This window comes from Drosophila eugracilis, unplaced genomic scaffold, assembly GCF_018153835.1.
Source record: "Drosophila eugracilis isolate 14026-0451.02 unplaced genomic scaffold, ASM1815383v1 contig_90, whole genome shotgun sequence".
In the NCBI taxonomy this organism is placed as follows: domain Eukaryota; kingdom Metazoa; phylum Arthropoda; class Insecta; order Diptera; family Drosophilidae; genus Drosophila; species Drosophila eugracilis.
In genome coordinates this window covers 4,537,973-4,559,003 of record NW_024573812.1, presented here as the reverse complement: position 1 = coordinate 4,559,003, position 21,031 = coordinate 4,537,973, and the positions used below count along the sequence as shown (strand labels likewise).

At 39.1% G+C, this 21,031-nt stretch overlaps 5 protein-coding genes and 1 long non-coding RNA gene across 15 annotated transcripts; 3 read left to right on the top strand and 3 right to left on the bottom strand.

Moving 5' to 3' along the window:
- Positions 1-776: 776 nt before the first annotated feature.
- On the top strand, positions 777-5,256 carry LOC108113109 (serine/threonine-protein kinase SBK1). Of its 6 annotated transcripts, none has more exons than XM_017223603.1 (7): positions 777-1,787; positions 2,627-2,888; positions 2,951-3,050; positions 3,259-3,441; positions 3,506-3,992; positions 4,300-4,669; positions 5,051-5,256. In XM_017223603.1, the coding sequence occupies exons 1-7, from the start codon at positions 1,731-1,733 to the stop codon at positions 5,188-5,190; spliced, it is 1,599 nt and encodes a 532-aa protein (XP_017079092.1). In that variant the 5' UTR covers positions 777-1,730; the 3' UTR covers positions 5,191-5,256. The 6 variants fall into 6 exon arrangements, with proteins under 6 accessions (XP_017079092.1, XP_017079091.1, XP_017079088.1 ...); XM_017223602.1 differs by having other exon boundaries at positions 4,994-5,256; XM_017223599.1 differs by having other exon boundaries at positions 777-997; positions 1,551-1,787; positions 4,300-5,105.
- Positions 5,257-5,299: 43 nt separating this feature from the next.
- On the bottom strand, positions 5,300-6,363 carry LOC108113111 (40S ribosomal protein S15). The gene is made up of 4 exons (XM_017223604.1): positions 6,256-6,363; positions 5,988-6,076; positions 5,698-5,920; positions 5,300-5,495 (listed from the first exon to the last, which is right to left on the bottom strand). Exons 1-4 carry the CDS (start codon positions 6,262-6,264, stop codon positions 5,370-5,372), a joined length of 447 nt encoding a protein of 148 aa, XP_017079093.1. The 5' UTR covers positions 6,265-6,363; the 3' UTR covers positions 5,300-5,369.
- A 263-nt stretch (positions 6,364-6,626) lies between these two features.
- Positions 6,627-9,076, top strand: LOC108112223 (serine protease snake). 2 transcript variants are annotated; one of them, XM_017222042.1, is made up of 4 exons: positions 6,627-6,649; positions 6,834-7,131; positions 7,194-7,401; positions 8,062-9,076. In XM_017222042.1, the coding sequence occupies exons 2-4, from the start codon at positions 6,870-6,872 to the stop codon at positions 8,678-8,680; spliced, it is 1,089 nt and encodes a 362-aa protein (XP_017077531.1). In that variant the 5' UTR covers positions 6,627-6,649; positions 6,834-6,869; the 3' UTR covers positions 8,681-9,076. The 2 variants fall into 2 exon arrangements, with proteins under 2 accessions (XP_017077531.1, XP_017077530.1); XM_017222041.1 differs by having other exon boundaries at positions 6,633-7,131.
- Positions 9,077-9,286: 210 nt separating this feature from the next.
- Positions 9,287-11,249, bottom strand: LOC108112200. Its single transcript, XM_017222014.2, has 2 exons — positions 10,941-11,249; positions 9,287-9,983 (listed from the first exon to the last, which is right to left on the bottom strand). Exons 1-2 carry the CDS (start codon positions 10,959-10,961, stop codon positions 9,594-9,596), a joined length of 411 nt encoding a protein of 136 aa, XP_017077503.1. The 5' UTR covers positions 10,962-11,249; the 3' UTR covers positions 9,287-9,593.
- A 2,925-nt stretch (positions 11,250-14,174) lies between these two features.
- LOC108113312 (cyclin-dependent kinase 4) lies at positions 14,175-20,382 on the top strand. 4 transcript variants are annotated; one of them, XM_017223867.1, is made up of 7 exons: positions 14,175-14,224; positions 15,485-15,663; positions 17,727-17,892; positions 19,058-19,193; positions 19,253-19,581; positions 19,648-19,783; positions 19,904-20,382. In XM_017223867.1, exons 2-7 carry the CDS (start codon positions 15,561-15,563, stop codon positions 19,985-19,987), a joined length of 954 nt encoding a protein of 317 aa, XP_017079356.1. In that variant the 5' UTR covers positions 14,175-14,224; positions 15,485-15,560; the 3' UTR covers positions 19,988-20,382. The 4 variants fall into 4 exon arrangements, with proteins under 4 accessions (XP_017079356.1, XP_017079357.1, XP_017079355.1 ...); XM_017223868.1 differs by lacking the exon at positions 14,175-14,224 and adding an exon at positions 14,438-14,576; XM_017223866.1 differs by lacking the exon at positions 14,175-14,224 and adding an exon at positions 14,438-14,581.
- On the bottom strand, positions 15,895-17,686 carry LOC108113313. Its single transcript, XR_001772703.2, has 2 exons — positions 16,461-17,686; positions 15,895-16,296 (listed from the first exon to the last, which is right to left on the bottom strand). It is a non-coding gene; the product is annotated as an uncharacterized LOC108113313 (long non-coding RNA).
- Positions 20,383-21,031: the final 649 nt, after the last annotated feature.

Sequence of the window (21,031 nt, the reverse complement as noted above, 5' to 3'; positions counted from 1 at the left end):
AGTTTTGTGTGTGTGTCAAGCGCAGCGGTGAAGTTGAACCTCTAGAGCTGAAATCTGAATTCTAAAAAGCCAAAAGTCGCATGCGCCAAGGAAACGTCGACGGAACCGGAACGGAAGTGACCAATTAGAGTTGCCTTACTTATACAGAGACAATGGTGCGTATACGCGATGTTTGTGTGTACATGGCCCTGACGTTGTGTTAGTGTAGGCAGTGTTTGTGTGCGAGGGAGCATTTGCTATAGGTGTGCGCTGTTAACTGAGGATGCTGCTGTTAACTCGAGAGACTTTTTAACACGGCCATGTTAACCCGTATATGAATTATTATTCATTCGAATTGTTGGTAAACTTTTCAAGGTAGCCTTTATTTATATCATAAACATAAAATATCATAAAAATATTTTATTTTTTTAAGAAATAACCCTTAGATTAAATTTGTTTTATTTTTACACTTCAAAGAGAAAACCAAAAAAATAAAATAAAAGAGTCTCAAAAGTCATTTTTATTTTAGAATAAAAATATGTATTAAACTTGATATTTATCGTTACCTTTTCCATGGGCATTTACAGGGCTAATCCCTGTTAAGGCCACTTCTGCTGGGCCTACTCTATTTCGGCATTCCTCTTGTGCAACGCTCTGAAATTACTTCTCTAGCTCACACTCTTTCCCAATATTGCCAACATCTGTATAGCAAGCATATTTCGGAAACGTTTTCGAAAATGCTCGCGTGCAGTGCTCAGAATATCTTTTTTTAAATACCAACCGAGAGCAGTTGGCAACGGGCGGTCGTGTACTTCGGATGTGAGAAAGACCATTCCGCGGAATTTTGAATAAAAAGTGCAGCGGTAAAAATACATACAATCTGAAATATGTATGTAGAAAGACAGGGCACTTAGGATATTCATTTTTGGCGTCCAGTGCGTGTAGATAAAGTGCGTTCCGCTGGATAAATTCTACGGAAATATTCGCAGGGAAAAATATTCCCATACTAACGCAAAAGGTTTTTATATAAGAGGCAAGCGGGCATTATTTTTAATTTAGCTGTTGATATTATGCATAAAGCGAAGAGAGAAAACAAACATCAAAACAGAATAGAATCAGCGAAGCCGGGAGAGTGCCGAGAAGAATTCTACGGCCTGGTTCTAAAAAATCTTTTTCTTTTCGAATACCGCGGCGAAAGTTCGTGTGTGTACGTGTCAAAATATTTATATGTGCACACGCTCGGTGGATTATTTGTTTTGGTGAATTTCCATTAGCCGCAGTGCACTAGTCGTAGTCGTAGTCATAGTCTTAGTCGTAGTCCCACATTGTCCATTTACCAGGAAGCAAAAGTATAAAAAATCCAAAAATCAGCCGATCAATTCACATCTTAATTTACTTTAGCTGCGTGCAGGAACAGCAACAAAAGATACATAAATTGAGATACTAGCGGGTATTAAATAAAGGAATCCAACAGATATAGAAAATGTTTTCCTTTGGTGTTGCTGTTTCTGCTGCTGCTGCTGCTGCTGCTGTCGCTATAAATATTTACAACGCCCGTCTTGTATACAAAGTGTAAATATGTAGATACATTCTGGTAGATACATTTCGCGTACATAAACTGTTTCAATTGTTTTATTGGCCTGCTCATGGACAAAGCTGGGCAGAATTGAAAGTGAATCAAGTGATATGTACTGACCAGCAAAGAATACTTTTGTTCAAAACGAAAACCTCCTCCTATGTAAACAGCCAAAATGTCGAAGAAGCCACGTGGACACATTCACAAGATCAGAGAGTTCGAATTGGAGAAGGTGAGTGAACGTCTTTGATTTTCAACCAAAAAAGGGATCACTATAAATCCAATATTTTGAAATGGAAATAAAATACAAAATCATTTCTGCAAGAAATTTGTCCCATTATTATTTTGTGATTTATCCCATCGCCGCTATAAACAAATAGATATAGAAAGGTATTAAGAGTTCGACTTGGCCCAGTCGCGTCCTGATCGGTGTGATGGGCAGACTGCCAAATATCTCTTACCCGGGAAATCGTCTACGATAGAACGGGAAAATGCCATGTTAACGATTAGATTTCTGATCATTAAACACAAACAGCATTGGTCAGCGTCTCGGTCTCGAATATACAGTAATGTTTAATAGGTCTAGGTAACGAATACTATATAGTATATATACACATGTCTCTCACTGCATTTGTACATTTAATTGTTCAGATATAGTTGAGGTGGGTCTTTAACGAGCCGATACATTTTACATAAAGCTCTCTTTGATTTTTCCGCATAGGAAGCAAAATTGAAAATGAGTCAATTAATTCTATATTAATAGAGGCAATTTTTAGCACACGTGTGCCAGTCTGAATAGATCAATTTATATCTATAATTGTTTTTAAGATTTTATTTTTTTAGTTTTTATTTAAGTAAAATCGTAGAAAAAGTTTGAAGAATCGTATATAAATTCAACCCATTTTATCTAACAAAATTAGTTTCAAAATCATTTCCTAACTAATTAAATCCGACAAGTCTCACAAAATTAATAATATTTCCAAGAAGTTTCTTCACGATCCACAACAAATTCATTGATGTATAGTTTTCATAGCAATATCGCAGCTATTTTAATGTTTCATCTATATATAGATCCAGCTTGTGGACGAGTTTGATATCATACAGATTGTTGGCGAAGGATGGTTTGGGAAGATTCTATTGGTGGAGCATCGGGGATCACAGACAGAGATGGTCCTAAAAGCTGTACCCAAACCATATGTAACCCTTCGAGATTTTTATCGGGAATTCCACTATGGACTCCATTTGGGTGTTCACCGACACATTGTGACCACATATGATGTGGCATTTGAGACAGCGGGATTCTATGTTTTTACCCAAGAATATGCTCCACTAGGTGAGTTTTCTTATATTTCTTAAATATATTAAAAGTTGTTACTATATATTCATCAATTTCAGGGGATCTCACATCGAACGTGACCGATTCGGGTGTGGGCGAAGTTTACAGCAAGCGTGTGGCGAAGCAATTGGCCTCGGCCATTGACTACATGCATTCAAAGTAAGTTTTACTATGTATATTCTGTGGAAAACGCATTCCGTTCCAGAATGCTATAATCTTTAAAAGATTTTGAGAAAATGCTTATTCCTAAAATAACTAAAATAACTTAAATAATAAGTTTGGCAATATATTTTTTGAACTATAAACAAAATTTAAACATGAAAATTTGGTTATGGTTAATTAACAAAATGTGTTCCTATTCTTCCAGAGACATTGTACATAGGGATATTAAATTAGATAATATCCTCATCTACCGTTCGGACTTCCAGCGCATCAAGCTCTGCGATTTCGGCGAGTCCTTTCCGACAGGAACTACTGTGGAGCGGCGCAACGAGTGGCTGCCCTACAGTCCGCCTGAAGTATTAGAAATCAAGCCCGAAGGCAGTTACAAGTAAGTATTATTTTGTAGATCAAATTAAATATAAGTAAGATAAATATTTCGAACACCTTTTCAGAGCCGATCCCAGCCATGATGTTTGGCAGTTTGGCATTGTCATTTTTGTGTGCCTAACTGGTTGTTTGCCCTGGCAGAAGGCTGCCTCCGATGATCCCAGATATGTGAGATATGTGGCCTGGCAGGGCGGCCTAATGATGATGCCTCTGCGGCGAACTCCACGACTCTTCAAGCTCCTTACCTCGAATGCCCAGAGAATGTTTAAGCGCTTTTTCGCCAGGATATCCAATCGACCCAAAAGCCTGGCTGATGTTACCAAGTTCCTAGACGACCGCTGGCTGGCCAAGACTGCTCAAAAGGAGATGGCCGAGTACGAAACAGATGAGTTATGCCCCTCCATGTACTCTTTCCACAGCAGCCCAGATGAGAAGAATAAGCTTCTCTACACTTTGGCGGACTGCGGGATTGAAACCAATGTAGATCGGCAGCAGAAGAAGAACCGCATTAAAGACTGGATAGAGTCATCCATCATCACGGAGGAGGATGAGGTGAGTGTAAGAATGCTATGGTGGATGCTTAGGGTAGAATAAACCTAATCCGCTTTAAAAATGTATTTCAATGTTTCTATGCAAAAGCTCATTTGTATGCAATAGGGAACTGATCTTGAAGTCTTGACATAAATACCTTCATTTAAATTAATTGGCACCCTTCCAAGTTAAATTTAATTGTCTACAAAAGAACCAAATAGTTTTCCGATTAAACCATAATGTGCTTGGTATATAAGTGATACAAATGGGGAACTCTTACTCATCTAAATTTGATTCCCATATTAATTCTAGTTAATCTTAATTGCAGGAGGAAAACGAAGAGACCAATTCCGCATCACCATCCTCGTCGGTGTCTCGTGAACCCCTTCCTGGTCACATATCTTCGCTGCGCAAGCCAACAAGCCCAGCGGAGAACACCAAGGAGATCAACAGCACCCTAAAGGACGCTACCCAGAAGCACTTCGATCCGCGCACGGGAGCCCTCCAACAGGGACCCAGTGAGATGGGTCAGGTTCCCATGTCGTATTCCAAATCGGCCAGTCCCTCTTCCAACTATAGCACAACCGCTTCTACACTGAACAACGCTGATAGCTTGCTAACCCTGGGCTCACGGCAGGATCTGCTGGCCAGCAACCTGACCATGTACACCTCCATGGAGACCGAACTGAACCGTCTAGGTGAGGCTGATCCTCGGCTGAACCAGCGCTCCCAAAGCAACAATCCCCTGCTAACTACCTTCGATGTGAACACCTCTCCCGCTGCCAAAAACTCAATTGGTGTTGGCACCCGCGGCTCCAGCCGAAGCATCCTTAAGTCCTCAATCGCCACCGCTGCTTATCCCGCTTTGGGCGTTTTTAACCATGGCCAGAGCCACAGCCTTCAGCAGCTGAACCAACACCTGCAAACATCCACGGGCTTTACTCCCAATAAGACCACCTTCTTTCGGCGATGACAACCCCCGCCGGCTAATCAGTCACTAATCATCCTTGCCGCACTTTCAGAGCTTTATGGTGATGCCCGGCACTCGAGCTATGCTAATCTCCCATATGCTTCTCAAGTTAAAGACAGTGCATACGGATCGGCCGATGTTAGCGAGATGGCGGCGGCCAGCAGAAGTCCCCCGCACATGAAGGACACAGCCTACGATCGCACCACCAGCTCAAGCAGCCACAACATCGCACGGCGCCAGCGCAGATAGCTCCCCAAAGGGATAGCAGCCACTGATTTTACAAGTTCCAATAAATAGATAATGTACATTTCTTAATTGGCAACCACTCCTTTACTTGGACAGGATAACGAAACGGAAATGGGGGTTCTTATAAAAGTACGTTTCATTTATTACGCATCATCTTCAACAGCCCAAAATACGAGCACCGCTCACTTCAGAGGAATGAAACGGGAGCTGTGGGTGGCACCGATACCGGGACGACCGTGCTTAACGGGCTTGTAGGTCAGAGCGAACTCGCCCAGGTAGTGGCCGATCATCTCAGGCTTGACCTCAACCTGTGGATTGAAATAATTAGTTACATGGTTCTAGTTGGAAATTCTTATGGAGGACCACTTTTCAGACCTTTATTTAGACTGTCAATCTCTTTGAAGACCATAGGGCAATTTCTAAGAACTTTCGGAAAAATAGTCCTTTAGCTAACTAAGTGATTGACACTCTATATAAGGTCCAAAAAGTGATCCCACGCTTTTATCTCACCTGTCCGAAGTCCTTGCCGTTGTAGACGCCAATGATGGAGCCGGTCATCTCGGGGACGATGATCATGTTCCTCAGGTGGGTCTTAACGATCTCGGGCTTCTCGTTTGGTGGCGCCTCCTTCTTGGCCTTGCGGAGCTTCTTGATCAGAGCCATTGGCTTGCGCTTCAGACCACGGGAGAAACGCCTGCGGGCACGGCTGTGCATCAGCTCAACCAGCTGGTTGCTATTTTTGGTGAAGAAACACTCGTTTAGTTAGGAAAACACTTAAGGAAGAACTATTTTGGACTTACTTGGGCATGTCCAGAAGCTGGTCCAAGTCGACACCACGGTAGGTGAACTTCTTGAAGGTACGCTTCTTCTTCAGATTCTCATCAACTTGCTAAATAAAACAAAAAACACCGACATTAGTTGTCATTTTGCCGGCAAGTCACACTGGGAAACTCCAGAATAACATTAGCAGCCGTGGGAATAACAATGCCCCTTGGGTTTGGCATTGCATTTCGGTTGATTCCCGCACGGATGCTAAGTTTTTCATTGGATTTTGGTAAAAATATTTACATCGGCCATCTTTTTTGGTTGCGCACAAAAACGGAAAGAGATTTAAGGTAGTGTGACCGCGCAAAAGTGAAAAAAATATACCGTCTTGGTCAGAAAAATATACCACTTTTTTTAATATACCGTAAATATACTGTAAAAAATCCTTGTTAGGTAATATAATAAATAATATGTGTAATGAAAAAAGTGGATTTTCAATTGTTCGACAAAAAGAATAATACTTAGTCAGAGCCTTACAAATGTTTTCAAGTAAAAATAAAAAATCATCTGCCGAATTCAATTTTAGCAGATGGTCACCCTGAAGAACAAAAGACGATGTTTATAAGCGGCTATCGATATATGGTGTGCTGTTTTAGATAATTTCAGAAAAGTGGCAGCCTTTATGGTTGGAAATATGGTAGAGGAGCTTATCTGTTAAATTAAATTTAAAACTAAGCTTCCTAAAAATATAACAATTTATTATCGTTTACTCAAAAACAACACAATATTTTGCAATATAATCACAATTAAGAAAACCTTACATATCACAACAATAGTCTTAAACTTTGTTTTGCTTATCATTGTTTTTCGCTTTTTTGAAGTTTTGAAGTTCAGTTTTAAATCAGCCAGCAGTCGAAATGCAAGGCATTTTTGGATTCCTGTTGATCGTTGGACTATTAAGCAGTATTTTATCTGAATTCTGTGATAATGGTACTGGAGAGTGCAAGGACCTAAGTGCCTCGGATTGCCCGGCAATATTTTTTAAGCTACATTTAATTGGAAATCTTGTGAAATATTGCGATAAGTTCAACGACATTGTTTGCTGTCCTCTGCCAATTAATATGCAAAGCCATTCGCAGCAATTCTCAACCAACATTGGTCTCAGGAGATACCAAAAGGGTCAGTTAAGATACAAAGTAAAAAAATATAACAACAATTAATCGTAATATTTTCTTAAACAGAATGTTTTCGTTATAACGAGATAAGGACTTCCTGCCGATCCACCGCTTTCATTGTGGGTGGCACCAAGGCCGCAGGTCGGGAATTCCCATTTATGGCGCTACTTGGCCAGCGTGGGAAGAACTCTTCGAAAATCGACTGGGACTGTGGCGGCACTCTCATCCACCCCAAGTTCGTGCTAACGGCCGCCCACTGTCTGGAAACCAGCGAGTAAGTATAAGTTTAGTCTTAGGATACCAGAAAAACATCCATTACACGTCACATGCAAACTAACTTATTAGGGCTTACAATAATTATATCATCAAAAATTAAATCAACTTTAAAGTAAACGTTAGAACAGAATGAGGAATAAATATATGTATGAGTAAAGGTTACTAAAATACAAAAATTTACAAAGTCATTATTTAAGTTCGAAATTACTTCGTCATAGAAGAGTAAACAAAGCCAACTGGTGATCCACATATTTAATATAATTTATTAGGAGCTTTTGATTTATATGTTATTCGGAATTTGGTTCAAAACTAACCAAAGAGCTGCATAAATTGGCATCTTATTAGGTAATACAAATCCATTCGTCAACGCTATTGTGTTTGCGCCATAAATTAATTTGTCTTAATGCAAAAACAAAAGTCAATTTATATATATATATATATAAGATACAAAAACATAATGTTTTAAACATGATTTTCACAAAATCGTATCTAGCTGGAATTCAGAAGGCGGAACCTCCCGGTTTATTGACTTATATCCAGTTTGAAAATTTTATGAACTAAAAGTGCATAAATTAATCCTTTCTATTTTCAAGCATGCCTTAACACTATGCTACAAAGTATTTCTTTAGTTTTAATATAATTATTTAATTACTTTTAGAACAAAGGAGCAGCGCTTGGATCCCAATTACGATTGCCCAAAATATGTGGTTAGATTGGGGGAACTGGATTACGATAGCAGCTCGGATGATGCCCAGCCTCAGGACTTCCGGGTGGTTAACTATGTGGTGCATCCGGCTTATGGTGAAGACGATGATACTGGAAGTCGAAAGAATGACATTGCTCTGCTGGAATTGGAAAGGGAGGCGATTTTCAACGAATATGTGGCACCTGCCTGCCTGCCACTTGCCAGTGGAAATGAACATCTTCAAGTAACTGCCGCCGGATGGGGAGCAACCTCAGAGGGAGGACGCTCTTCGTCGCATCTCCTTAAAGTCAATCTGGAAAGATTTGATGAAAAGCAATGCAGTCAGCGGTTGAGCCATAAGATAGATATGCGTACCCAACTATGTGCTGGATCTCGGAACACCAGTGCGGATACTTGTTATGGCGATTCCGGTGGTCCTGTCTTCGTCCAACATCCCACTTACACCTGTCTCAAGCAGGTGATTGGCATTACCTCGTACGGATTGGTGTGTGGTGTACAGGGATTGCCCAGTGTTTATACCAAAGTCCATCTCTACACCGATTGGATCGAGAATATCGTATGGGGCGAATAGGCATGAAAATATTTAAACAACCAATTCGCAACTTCAACTTGAAGGTGCCAACTTAATTTTGCACTTTTAGTTAATGAAGTTATGTTATGAATGAAGACATTTTTTATGAATTCAAGTCACTTTAATGCCATTCTTTTGCTTATTTAGTTAATATATTCAATGCTTTGTTGTAAGCAAACATATTCATAGATGGCTTATATATATTTATGGTAACTCATTGTAATTTTAAGTGCCAGCTTAATTCTTTTTCCTACTTCATTCAACTTTACTTTTTCTCTTCTTCATAATAAATATATAAAATACTGATTCATATTCAAAGGAAAAACTTAAGATCCTTCTAACATTCCTTTATAGTTTTTAATATTTAAAACTCCAAGTAACATCTATACAAAATTCAAATGCAAATCGAGTTAACAAAATAAAAACCTGTACTGGCGATAAAGAAGTCAATGAAGATCCGGTTAATAGCCTTTCCAGGGCAATTAGATTAAAACTAGATCTCGAGCTGGTCACATGACTAACGTTCGGTAATTCTGATAACAGCTTAAATAAATTCTCCCCCCTTGGATATCAGATGCCCTCCCCCAGAAGAGAACTCCGCTCGTATAAAAATCAGTTTTGTTAGCTTTAATCAAACGTCGCGATAACAAGTTGCATAACAAACATCTGGAACTTAGTCTACGAGGATGTGGGTGGTGTTGTGGCGGTGCGAATGGTTTACACATAATATATATATAGCGATGAGTGCTCTCTCTCGTCGTGCTGCAGTGCATTTAACTTATGGCTAGGACACAGTGGAGGTGCTAAGTGGCTAAGTGCTAGAGGACCCTGTAGAAGGCCAACATCCCGGGTTGACTGGATGGGCACTGGATTGGATTAATTAGATTAGGCTTAATCAGGGGGTCACAGGTGACTACAACCGATGCACGCTGTTCAGATCGTGACGTCTCTCAGCATTCCTTTCCTGGATCTCCTGCCGACGGATCTCCTGCTGCTTGTAGACGAACAAAGGCCTGAAGACGATGGCCCTGCGTGGGCGATCCAGTTTCTGAGCACCCAAATCCCTACGCTGGCGTCCCGAGTACGGCCGGAAGAGGTTCGACTTGGCCGAGTCATGGGCATAGAGGGTGCTCAGGAAGTCGAAGTACGGCTTGGAACGCAAACTATCTGGCTGGGCCAAAGGAGAAGGACTGTAGTTAAACTGATTGGGTGTTTCGATGTCGAGAAGGGCATGTGGAACCTCCTGCAGCTGTGGAGCTGCCATTGCCATTGCCGCCAGGATGACCAGGATAACGGTGGAAACCTGCAAGGAAGGGAAAGCAAAGATCAGTCAGAGACATTGGAAGGTGTGAATAGCGAGTGGAGGCCAGTGGTAGAACCAAGCGGTGCCATAGAACCAGAACCTGTCTTAGCGCTCTTAGCGCTTATGCTGTGAATTAGCATACAATAATTAATTTAAATTAACCAACTAGAGGTGGAGAAGGGGATGGGATCAATGATATAACCGCAATCAAATCTAATTTATAGTCGCACGTAAAATATTCATGAGCACGTCTCGAATTTGGTAGGCGTCATCGAGCATGATCCGAGAATCCAGCTGATCTGATCTCCAGGCGCCATCTAACCGGATGCACCACTCTCTAATGCTAATATGATGATGCTAATGCTGCCTAATTATGGCTAACCGTTCCGAACTATTCCTGGAATAGCCTAGATGACTCACCAGCTAAATGCAGTAATGGTAGTTATTTTTATTTTCGGCGATTTTGAATTATGTAAAACCTTAACCGCAGACAAAACAAATTAATTTTAAATCAACAGCGGGCAAAAAGGAGAAGATTGAGATTGAGATGGAGACTGTAACCGGTTGGGCTTTAGTGGTTCAGGGTTAAGAGCTTGACTTTGTAAAATCAAGGCTTCCAACAGGATGGATGATGGTCTGCGGATAAGCCGAAGATCAAGTGCAAAGCAGCATCATAAAGACATTTTACGACACTTCCTCATCAAGATCACAAGATCGTACATATATAAATCGAAATCGAAATCGAAATAGAAATAGAATAAACTTGATTCGATAATGCGTTTGGCCTTGTCTGGCGGCGAAAAAATCAGAGTACGCTGTCCGTTTGCAGCCTTAATTTGTGAATTTTTGTTGAAAATGTTAATCGCCGAAACACGTTTCTTTGTTGGCCTGTGTGTTTTGCCTCATAAATTTCAAATCGATACTGATCTCGATTAAAAAAAAAGGCGATTTACTTACTTGCCAAGTGTATGCAAACATCTTCGCTGGGTACCGTTTAATTGCCTTCCGTATTTAATTATTTGATAACAAGTGGAGTATCCTGTTTGGCGTCTGCTTCGAGCACTTTATCACTTTTTTCCAATTCAGATTTAAGGCTTAAGATCAATTTGTTAAACGTGCGCACTCGCGTAAAGTCGAAACCGTTCTGATCGATCGTAAATTCTGGGACGATGTCTTTATCAGTAATTAGCTTAACACCCCGTTTGGTGTTTTTTGATTATGATTTCTTTTTTTTGTAACTGATTCTCGATGCTATCGCCGCTAAGCGTGCGCTTCAACTGTTCAGAATTTTTGTCACAATTCACTTTTATACGGCCTGACCGACGCTTTCGTATGCCGAACAGGTTTCGACCTGGGTTTCGCTAAATATTGCCGATATCGCGGCGTACGTAAATCCCCTCCTCACCATAAGTGATCAATATATACCGAAGGGGGGTCCAGTGTTTGGGCAAAATTGCCAAATTGTTGGCTCTGCTGCATTTTGGCCAATCCCGCTAGTCACGTAATTAACGCTTCTGAGGCTTTTGCGGCTTCCCAGGGGTATCAAATCGATATCAATATAAATATATAGATTTAATAGCATACATATGCGTCAGACATAGTCGTATTTTTGTTTGCTCTTGGCATTAACCGATCTTCAATCTTCGTATGGGAATTAATTAAACTTTTTCCATGACGCACTTACTAATCAAAAAGAAGACACTAATCCCCCGGAGATCGGATAAGCGGGCACAGACAGGATGAGGAACTGATACTGGCATCACATTCAACCGCGACACGGAAGCCAAAGGGGAGTCGTAAAGTTTTTAGAGAGATCTCTCATAGAGATCAGCATCGGAACCAATTTGGTGATCATTATGGGCGCCACTAAGTTATGCAAATTGTTGTGCTGGTGACGCATGTTTTGGATGCTTGGAAAATTGTCAACCCAACGTGGACCGAGGTACTTGAGCTTGGCTTTCATGCTTCAGGGGAATCGTAATCCGAAGGTCAAGTGTTCTTGTTAATGCCAATGGTAATGGTAATGAGCCACGCTCGACTGGATTGGCTTGGATACCCCTAGATCAAGATAAGTCCCCCTTCTTGTCGCACGTGATCAGTAGCAGATCTCGGATTGGATCGAAATTGGTTTTGAATTTGGGTTTGGTCTTGGATCTTGGTTTTGTCTTTGTCTTAATACTTCGATTGTTCAAATATTGAAGAGCCAGTGACGTTGGTAGCCAAATGTTTTATGTCCAAGACTCGTCTTGGCCGTGTCAATGGCCAACCGGTTGGTTCGGAGAGTGCAGGCTGATTTATTCAATTGGCTAACATTTAGCCAAATTGCCCGTCAACACCCCCTGAAAAACCAGCTCAGAGAACTTGGTCTTTGTTTGTTTGTTTCTACGGTTCTTTTTGGCATTTTCTTGCGTATTTTTAGCCAGAACAAAACCCATTTTGACCATAATATTTGTTCAATAAATTTCATTTAATTAGTTTTTCGGCTTGAAGCCGGTTTGAAACGCAATAAGACTAATGGCCCGGCGATAAGCGCCGCCGTCACGGGCCGACAAAATGTCAGAGAGTGAAAAATAATATAAAAATGCTTATCAGCGACTTGCGTCTACTATTCGGTTATGTTCAGATCCGACCGGATGGCTTAACGGCATTTTTAATCTTATTATTTTCGCCTGCGCTAATATTTTGTAAATATGAAAATAATAAACAATAAATTACTAATCTTGTCTACTTCTGGTCTTCCCAACATTCGAATTCCCCAATAATCATGAATATGTTAACATTATTCATTCATGAAGCTGCCGGGCAAAGTCTATGATCTCTGACGAAAGTAGAGTGAATCACTAGGGCTAATATTATAAGGTTTTGTCGGAAATGCAGGTGTTCTAATTGGGTAAGATATGCTTTGCTGCTGGGCCGACGACTTCCTCGGAGGAGTACGACTCATCGAGGTGCTAATTGACCAAGATGGGATGCGCTTTCGGACGGAATTTGAATCACAATCGCGGGGCTGGCGCCTGAAAAGGTGAGAAAGGGGCACGTTCCGGCTGTCGCAAAAACTAATATTTCCATTTCCCATCCTGATCACTCCATTGTTTGCCCTTTCACTTTGTACTTAGATGAATGCCGTACGTCATTTTATGGACCTTTAGGCGACTGATACACCCTGGTGGTGATTAGCACCTCGCTGACTTCGTCACTACGCTTTCCACCAGCAAGCGGCACTAATTTAATTTGGGCAATAATTTGTTTTGCTTTCGGCCAAAGATCATGGAAATTTTCGCCGATCTAATTAGTAACATGATTATAAATTAGTGCTAAATGGGGTTATTTACTTTGTTGGGTTTTTGCAACATTGTTTTTGAATTTCGGCGCCCAACTGATCGAGCTTTGTTCGAATTCGAACATTGCTGCCTTACCAGATCGTTGGAAAATGGTGATAAAGGAGCTTTCACTCAAAAAACCCATTGAGTGTAAAGTTCTTGAAGTATTTTGACATGCTTATAACTCATGTCAATAAATTATGTCATGTATATAAATTATATCGTCGGATAATGAGTGACTTTTAGCTAGGTTGAGGGACATTTTGATTTATTTTTCTACTTTAGATTATTTAATTTTTGATTTACTTACATTTCTGCCCTAAAGAGACTGATAAAAAAAAACAAGGTTAAGGCTTTTTCATTTCTAAAATAAATAAATAATAATAAGAATAATTTTAATAAAAATTGTTATGTTTTGTATTTTTTTATTTAATTAATAAAAAAGATCATATCATAACAAACATAAATAATACTTGCTTAGCTTATGTTTTCATTTTCAGCATAAACTTTTAGATTCCTAAGAAACTATCAATGCTTATGAAATAATCAACATTATGGTCTTTCATTCTTATTTATCCTCCAAAGCAGAACATAACAACTGTTAAGTAAATATATTTCCATGAATGTTAAATAACTGCTAAATATTTCACAAATTAAAAATTACTTAAATTTAAAGAAAACAAAACAAAGAAAATACTGCATGTAAAAATAGTAATATCGATCGCTGATAACACTTTTGAAATTAACGGTTAACCGTTTTGCCGGTACTAACAGACTGTTAGCCTAAGTCTGTTAGCCAACAGCCGGCGATAACAGGCAAAGAGAAAATGCTGTAAGCTTAGCAAGGTGAATATCGTAATCGCTTAAAACTGTTTCCAGAGCATTGCAAGCAACCAAAACACTCGGTTCTTACGAATATTGGTAAAAATTTATAAATCGCTGTTTTAAAAACTTAATTAAAGTGCTACCTGCCGCGCAACTGACCGTGTTCGCAACGAAATTCGTGTCGCGTTGCTCTGATCGTGCGGTTCTTGCTGGATTATCAACAAATGCCAAAATTTCGTCAAGGCGAATAAAAATCATATATGTATACATACATACATATGTATATACATCACTTAGCAGTGTGTGTTTGAGTGTGTGTGTGTGTGCGAGTCTCTGGGCAAATAAAAAACACATTTTTTTAATATTTAACTAATATTTTGCACAAAGGCCGACAAAAACGCAAAGCAAAAACAGCAACATTGGCATTGAAATACACCGGAAAAAAAGTGTAAAGTAAATCAAAAAGTTTTCTTATCAGTGAAGGAAGAGTGAGCAAGAGAGAGGGAGAGAGAGCAACAAGTAGTGCAACAATAACTATTTCAGATTTAACACACCACATTATTCTTTTCCTTGAAATCTACCCACTCTCTTTGTTATAACTTCTGTGCTTTATTCATTTTTGTTGCGTTATTTGTTATTGTTGTTTCGGTTGTCTAGCGATTAGAATTAATTGACAAATGGCAAAAACAAATTATTCGGGTTCTTTTTTCGGCGTTAATACTTACGAGCAAAATAATGCACTGAGAGAAAAGAGGAAAAATAGCTTACAAGAAAAAAAAAGAAGGAAATTCTAGATGTTAAAGTCCTTTGGAAATAATATTACGTATTTTAAAATGTAATTGTTTTGAAGTGCCATCCCTAGTTTAGTAATGTCTTGTGAGCTGTAAAAAAAAGTAACAGGATGCACGAATGAAGCCGCAAAAGGGAGACGGCGAAGAGCAGCACGAAAAGTCCGAAAAGAACATGAATAAATCATAACTAAAGTTAGTGCGATCGCTTCTCGCCCTCTGCGATCGGTTAGACATAAAATTAAAGTACAAATAAACGAAAACATTAACCGAGGTTCAACGACCGCCGACTTCTATGCCTCTCCATGTGTGAGACTGTTCAGTTGGCAGAGATAGAAAAAGCATAGCAGAGCATATAGCCAGAATTCCACTTCTTTTTTTCGGGCCCATTAGCACCTGTCACACCAGTCTTTATCGCGAGTTTTGGTGGGTTATCTAGAAAGAGCAACAGGTAGGAAATCAAGTAACGACTCTCCCTCTCTCTCCTTTTTCGAATTATCGTATAGGAACAAAAGGATATATCGATATGCAAGCAAAGATCGATAATACCACATCTCTCTACTTACAGTTGGTGCTAATCAAAAGTGCTAAAAATATCCAGAATATCAGTTAATCCCAATAAACAACTATACAAATCCAGTCAAATGTCACTATCACGTCAGCTGAAGCGACAGAAAATGACTCAAGGGAAAAAGTTTGGCGATGGAGATCCATGTAATTACCAGGAGCTTAACATCATCGGCACAGGTAAGCGGATCTGTGGATTTTTTGTTGTTGGGATAGGTCGGCGCTACAAAGTGGTTTCTGTTTATTTATGATTGCCCAACGAAACTGTGCGGATTATTAACGATCTACTTTAATATGTTTACAAACTCTTGGCTATTGGCTATTTGGCTTTTACAGCTTATTCTTGACATAAGTTTTTAGTTAGTTTTAGTAGCTGTTTTGTTTACTTAACAGATATTAACGACTTTTTTATTTGTGGCTAAGGAAATTTGTGTGTTTATTTATTAGTTTTCAAACCCCAAGTAGCGTATTCTGTGGGTGCATTTGGCCGAACATTTTTGTTTATTACCATGACAAATTAAGCATGGAAAATCAGGAAAAGGGGAAATATTAGCTAGGTAATGTTTTCACGATCAAAACTTCCCCGTTTTGGGTCTTCAGATTTTTCGCCTGCATACTTTTAGGTTCGCTCCACATGGGCCACGTGTTTTTACATATCATTATCCATTAACCATTATCGGAAAACAATATTGATTCCAGATCGATGATCTGACAAGTGGCTCATGGCCTTTTTTTGTGTTGGGAAGCAGCAATTACGAATCGGTATTTCATTTTTTCTTTGTAAATAAAGCCCAAATCAATTACGTCACCGAGCTGTGAAGAGGCGAATGTTAATGATGGATATTGTTACTGGTTGTTGGGAGAAGCAGGGGCTTAGAGGGCGAGAGGGTCCCGAAGCCGGAAGGTAAACCATGCCCCTCATCGTAACCCCCTGAATTTCATCTGTTATACAGCGGCACACACACACACTCACTTACATACATTTTCGTCTGTCTGTTTTTGTTGCTAGCATTCATTCAATTATTGCCCCTTGCCATTCGCTTTCGCTCCAACCTTTCATTGTTGTTGTTTTTTTTTTTTTTTGGTCTGTGCGCAATTTTTCGAGTTTTGTTTTTTGTGTTTTGTATTTTTTTTTTATTTTTGACAATTTTAAATCGAGAGCCCAGTAGCCGACGTCCAAAACGAGTCGAAGTCGAAGTCGAGCTCTCGGCCTTGTGCTTGAAATTGTCGAAATAGCGGCACAGTTCACAAGCCAGGTGGTCTGGAGACCCCCAGAAACCTCCCACCTCCCCCAGTTTCACATTTATTGTAGAGTATTTTAGTATTTAGTACAGAGTGTCTGTCAATGTCAACCGAAATAGCCGGTGTCTTGTTGGTTTTTTTTCTCCCCCACGCATGTCTTCGTCCGTCCATATTTTTCGTCTGTCCGTACGGGTGATAAATTTCCGGTGACAACATTTTGTCTCTGGCATTTGATTCTGATTGGAACTTTTTCGTCTCTTTTTTTCTCTCTCTTTTCGGCTTTCTCCGTGAGTGTGTGCAAATTGAAGATCTTTTAGTACCTGATATAACACCCATATCTTATTTCAATTATTTGCTTTTTTGCTGTTCCAAAGCTATATCCAAATTTAATAATTAAATTCAGTTTAAACATAAGAATATTTTGGCTTATAACAAATTTCTCGTTTTAACTTTTTTATATTAAAAAGTCTAAAAAGTACTCACATAACATATAATATCATTTAAGAGGTATAAATTGATTTTTCCATTTTTCTTTATACGTACAAGCGATAAAGTTCAGATAATATTACTTCAATCATTGTGCTATAAATATCTTAAAATGTCATAATGAGATGTATAAAAATAACACTCTGTCCGGAGATAATTGACTTATGTATATTTTTATAGCAAGCAATGCCAAATGATCAATTTGGAGTAGCTTTTTTCTCCGTGATTCTCTCGTTTATGTGCAATCTGAATAGTTGGCCAGATATCGCCAATCAGCCGGCATTTCTCGCCCACGTTATCAGCACAGCTGACTTTGGTTGCCTTTTTTTTTTTTTTTTCGTACCTTTTGCAAATTTTCGGCAATTTTACGTGTTCTTATCTGGCCTTGCTTTCTGCTTTTTGATTTTTTATTCTTTGTGTCTCTGTTTTCGCTTCTGATTAGCATTACCATTTGATTTGGTCATTCTCCGATTTTTATACAATGTTGTATGGTTTTTTTCTCATCTGGTTTTCAGGTGCTTATGGAACGGTTTATAGAGCCCGAGATGTGATCACCGGTAATATAGTTGCCCTAAAGAAAGTGAGGATCTCGCTAAATGAAAATGGAGTGCCGATGTCCACGTTGCGGGAAATTTCCCTGCTCAAACAGCTAAATGCCAGTAATCATGCAAATATCGTCAAGTGAGTATATTATTATAAAGGCTTTAAGCTTAAACAATCAGCGTTTTTTTACAATTAACAGGCATTAGGATCGTGTATATATAGCCTATATATAAGGGGTGTTTTTATGGTGTGTTATCATAGCTAGCTATTGAGGCCAAGTGGCGCCCCAACTATTTGCCAAAGTAATTTGAAAACACCTCCCTGCAATGTCACAGCGCTTCTGTTTATCTTTGCACGCTAAAGCGGCAATATTTCGTCGATTTGCTGTTGGATGGGGAGGGGTTCGTTCCCCTCTTCGCCCTGCCATCGCCCACGCTTTTGGCATATGCCAGTCAAATAACTCTAGAGCGGCGCCACTCTGCTTCGGCTGATAACGCCGCTGTCACTGCACTTCGCAGATCCGCCGATTTTATATTGGCATTAAGTAATATGCGGCAGCCGTTAGGAATTTGAATTAACAGACCGCCTTTGGAGCAGGTTCGATAGCAGCATGTTACTGGCAATCGATATCTGCTCTCCCGCTCTCGTCAATCTCTCGCTCAGCTACGATAATGTGTTAGCAGAGTGAGAGTGAGAGATTGATCTGAATAGCGTATGTACAACACATTGAGAGTGGGACCTCACACAACAGAATGTTAAGCTGTGGATGGCGATAATGATGTAGCTGTTATTTTGTTTGAAACTAAAAGTATTTTTTGGTTGGAGGGGAAAGAAATTGCAAGAAGTCAGAACCTAAGCTAAACATTTTAAAATCTCTATTTATATTAAAATTCTTGGATATAAATAAAATTCATTATTTATTTTTGTTACATTTGTTAAAATGTAAATAATTCAAAGGTAATGTTAAAATAACTGCCTGTTGCTTTTTAACATAATGTTATTTATTCTCCGCTCTGCAAACTTTTTACGTTATTCCCTCTTGCCAAAACGATCTTTAGTCTCTCTTTTGGTGTGCCTCTCTTTGGCTCTTTGATCGTCATATCGTAAACGTGCGCGTTTGTCTGTTTCGAGTGCTTTGTTTAGTTCTTAAAACGAACACAGTATGGCCGATGGCGCTTGTTAAGTCAGCAGCATTTTATAACACTTTTTCTATATCTCTCAACATTTTCAAACTGTCTATCCCTTTCTACCATTGAAATCAATCAATGTTTATTTACATACATATTTTCCCCTCCTTTAACAGGCTGTTAGAAGTATGCCAGTTTCTAGAGCGTGATGGGCAACTGTTAATTCTTTTGGTTTTCGAGCACCTGGAACAAGATCTATCGGACCTTATAGATAGACTACCCAAATCGGGCATGTCGCCTCCTACAATTCAGGTGAGTCTGTAAATAAATGATTCTCCTTAAATACCTAACTCACTTTTTATATTTTTTAGCGCCTTTCAAGGGAACTTCTAACTGGTGTTGACTTCCTACACTCACATCGCATTATTCATCGGGATTTGAAGCCACAGAATTTGCTGGTTTCCTCACAGGGTCACCTAAAGATAGCTGATTTCGGTTTGGCCAAAACCTATGGAACGGAAATGAAACTCACTTCCGTGGTGGTAACCTTGTGGTATCGCGCCCCGGAAGTTCTTCTAGCTCAGCCTTATAATAGTACAGTAGATATTTGGAGTGCGGCCTGCATTATCTTCGAGATGTTTAATCGCAGAGCCTTGTTCCCGGGAACCTCTGAAAAGAATCAGCTTGACCGCATTTTCGAGTGGGTTTCTTTATTTCTCATAAGAGTTCCATAATTTTTTAATTAAATTTTATTTAATTTTTTTAGACTCACTGGTCGACCCACTGAACAACAATGGCCTCAGACCATTTCCGTCGCCCTGGAACACTTTCCCCAGCGACATCCAAAGAGACCAAAAGACTTTTGTCCAAATTTGTGCGAATATGCCGATGATCTATTGAATGTGAGTAAAGGGCATTTTTAGGGCTAAAACTTAAGAATTATTTTATTCCTTATTTAAGATCTTTAAATAGATTTATTTCTCGAGTCCCAAGCTTAATCTATATCTTCTGTTCTTCCCCAGCAAATGCTATCCTACGACCTCCATCTGCGACCATCCGCCTTGGCTTGTCTGGAGCACAAGTACTTCCAACAGGAACCACTATAGCTCTAAAACTTATCCCAGAGAGATAAAGGAAGTGAACTGATCATTACGGCCTCGCTTCGTTCTTGTTACAATGTTCCTTTAAGTGTAGTGAAGCATTTTGTTTATTTTTCGCGACAGTCCAGTTATTGTGTCCGGATCCGGATCCGGGATAAAGAATACCTTAATATGTTTGTAGTCGTAAGCTAAGTGTAAAGAGAAAAAACATTGTCGTGTCGTATAAATATTACTGCCGATCAACTGATAACCGCTAAATGTGAAACGATTCTCGAGGGCGTTTAATAGCCCTCCAAATCGAAATGTGATACACAAAGTTCAGGAATGCATTATACAATTTCAAAATTTTGTACAACAACAACCATTTATATATGCAATTATATATACAGCATACATTTATATTTTTTTAATGTTTTATTGGGAGTTACTGGTTATACATATGTGAAAGAGTATTTTTAATAATCAGAAATTCGTAATAATGTTCGTTATTTTTTTATTAGCCTGCAGTCTTGCTGATGTTAAGAAAATGTAAACTATCGATAACCTTTCTCATCTGATCTTCATATTCACACATCTTTAGTTCCGGCTTCTTCGTTAATTTTTATGCTCTTATTTCTCTCTTCGGAATCAAAACGTTCTGTTAGTCACGATTTAACAGAATTGCCTAAATGTGAAGGATTCCCTTGTAAATTTTAAAATCTGAGTATATACGTTTTAGTAATGAATCCAGTATATAGCATTACCCCAAAGTATATATATATATATATATTCTCATATATATAAATATAATTAACACTAACATTTCTGTTAAGAACACGTTACTCAGTCACTGCTGTAAAATTAGCAAAGTTTCAACCCCAACATTAAAATTAATAAGTTTTTCATCCCTGGACTCCACTAATCGATATAGTATCGAAGCTTTACTTTCGCAGGGTGACCGCGTTTCATAAATATATTTAAGTTCCGTAAAAGAATAATCAAATAATACAAATTTTATAACTGCTGATTGAATTTGTCATATATTTATATAAGTAAACAACATTAGGTGCC

Excerpts from the sequence above, each read along its gene's own strand:
- LOC108112223 (XM_017222042.1), top strand. The coding sequence starts at position 6,870 with ATGCAAGGCATTTTTGGATTCCTGTTGATCGTTGGACTATTAAGCAGT. Across the intron at positions 7,132-7,193 it reads TCTCAGGAGATACCAAAAGG|AATGTTTTCGTTATAACGAG; the intron begins GTCAGTTAAGAT and ends TTTCTTAAACAG. Across the intron at positions 7,402-8,061 it reads CACTGTCTGGAAACCAGCGA|AACAAAGGAGCAGCGCTTGG; the intron begins GTAAGTATAAGT and ends AATTACTTTTAG.
- LOC108113109 (XM_017223599.1), top strand. The coding sequence starts at position 1,731 with ATGTCGAAGAAGCCACGTGGACACATTCACAAGATCAGAGAGTTCGAA. Across the intron at positions 2,889-2,950 it reads CCAAGAATATGCTCCACTAG|GGGATCTCACATCGAACGTG; the intron begins GTGAGTTTTCTT and ends CATCAATTTCAG. Across the intron at positions 3,993-4,299 it reads TCATCACGGAGGAGGATGAG|GAGGAAAACGAAGAGACCAA; the intron begins GTGAGTGTAAGA and ends TCTTAATTGCAG.
- LOC108112200 (XM_017222014.2), bottom strand. The coding sequence starts at position 10,961 with ATGTTTGCATACACTTGGCAA. Across the intron at positions 9,984-10,940 it reads TGTTTGCATACACTTGGCAA|GTTTCCACCGTTATCCTGGT; the intron begins GTAAGTAAATCG and ends CCTTCCTTGCAG.
- LOC108113111 (XM_017223604.1), bottom strand. Across the intron at positions 5,921-5,987 it reads CAGCTTCTGGACATGCCCAA|CAACCAGCTGGTTGAGCTGA; the intron begins GTAAGTCCAAAA and ends CACCAAAAATAG. Across the intron at positions 5,496-5,697 it reads ACGGCAAGGACTTCGGACAG|GTTGAGGTCAAGCCTGAGAT; the intron begins GTGAGATAAAAG and ends TTCAATCCACAG.
- LOC108113312 (XM_017223867.1), top strand. The coding sequence starts at position 15,561 with ATGTCACTATCACGTCAGCTGAAGCGACAGAAAATGACTCAAGGGAAA. Across the intron at positions 17,893-19,057 it reads AATCATGCAAATATCGTCAA|GCTGTTAGAAGTATGCCAGT; the intron begins GTGAGTATATTA and ends CTCCTTTAACAG. Across the intron at positions 19,784-19,903 it reads ATGCCGATGATCTATTGAAT|CAAATGCTATCCTACGACCT; the intron begins GTGAGTAAAGGG and ends GTTCTTCCCCAG.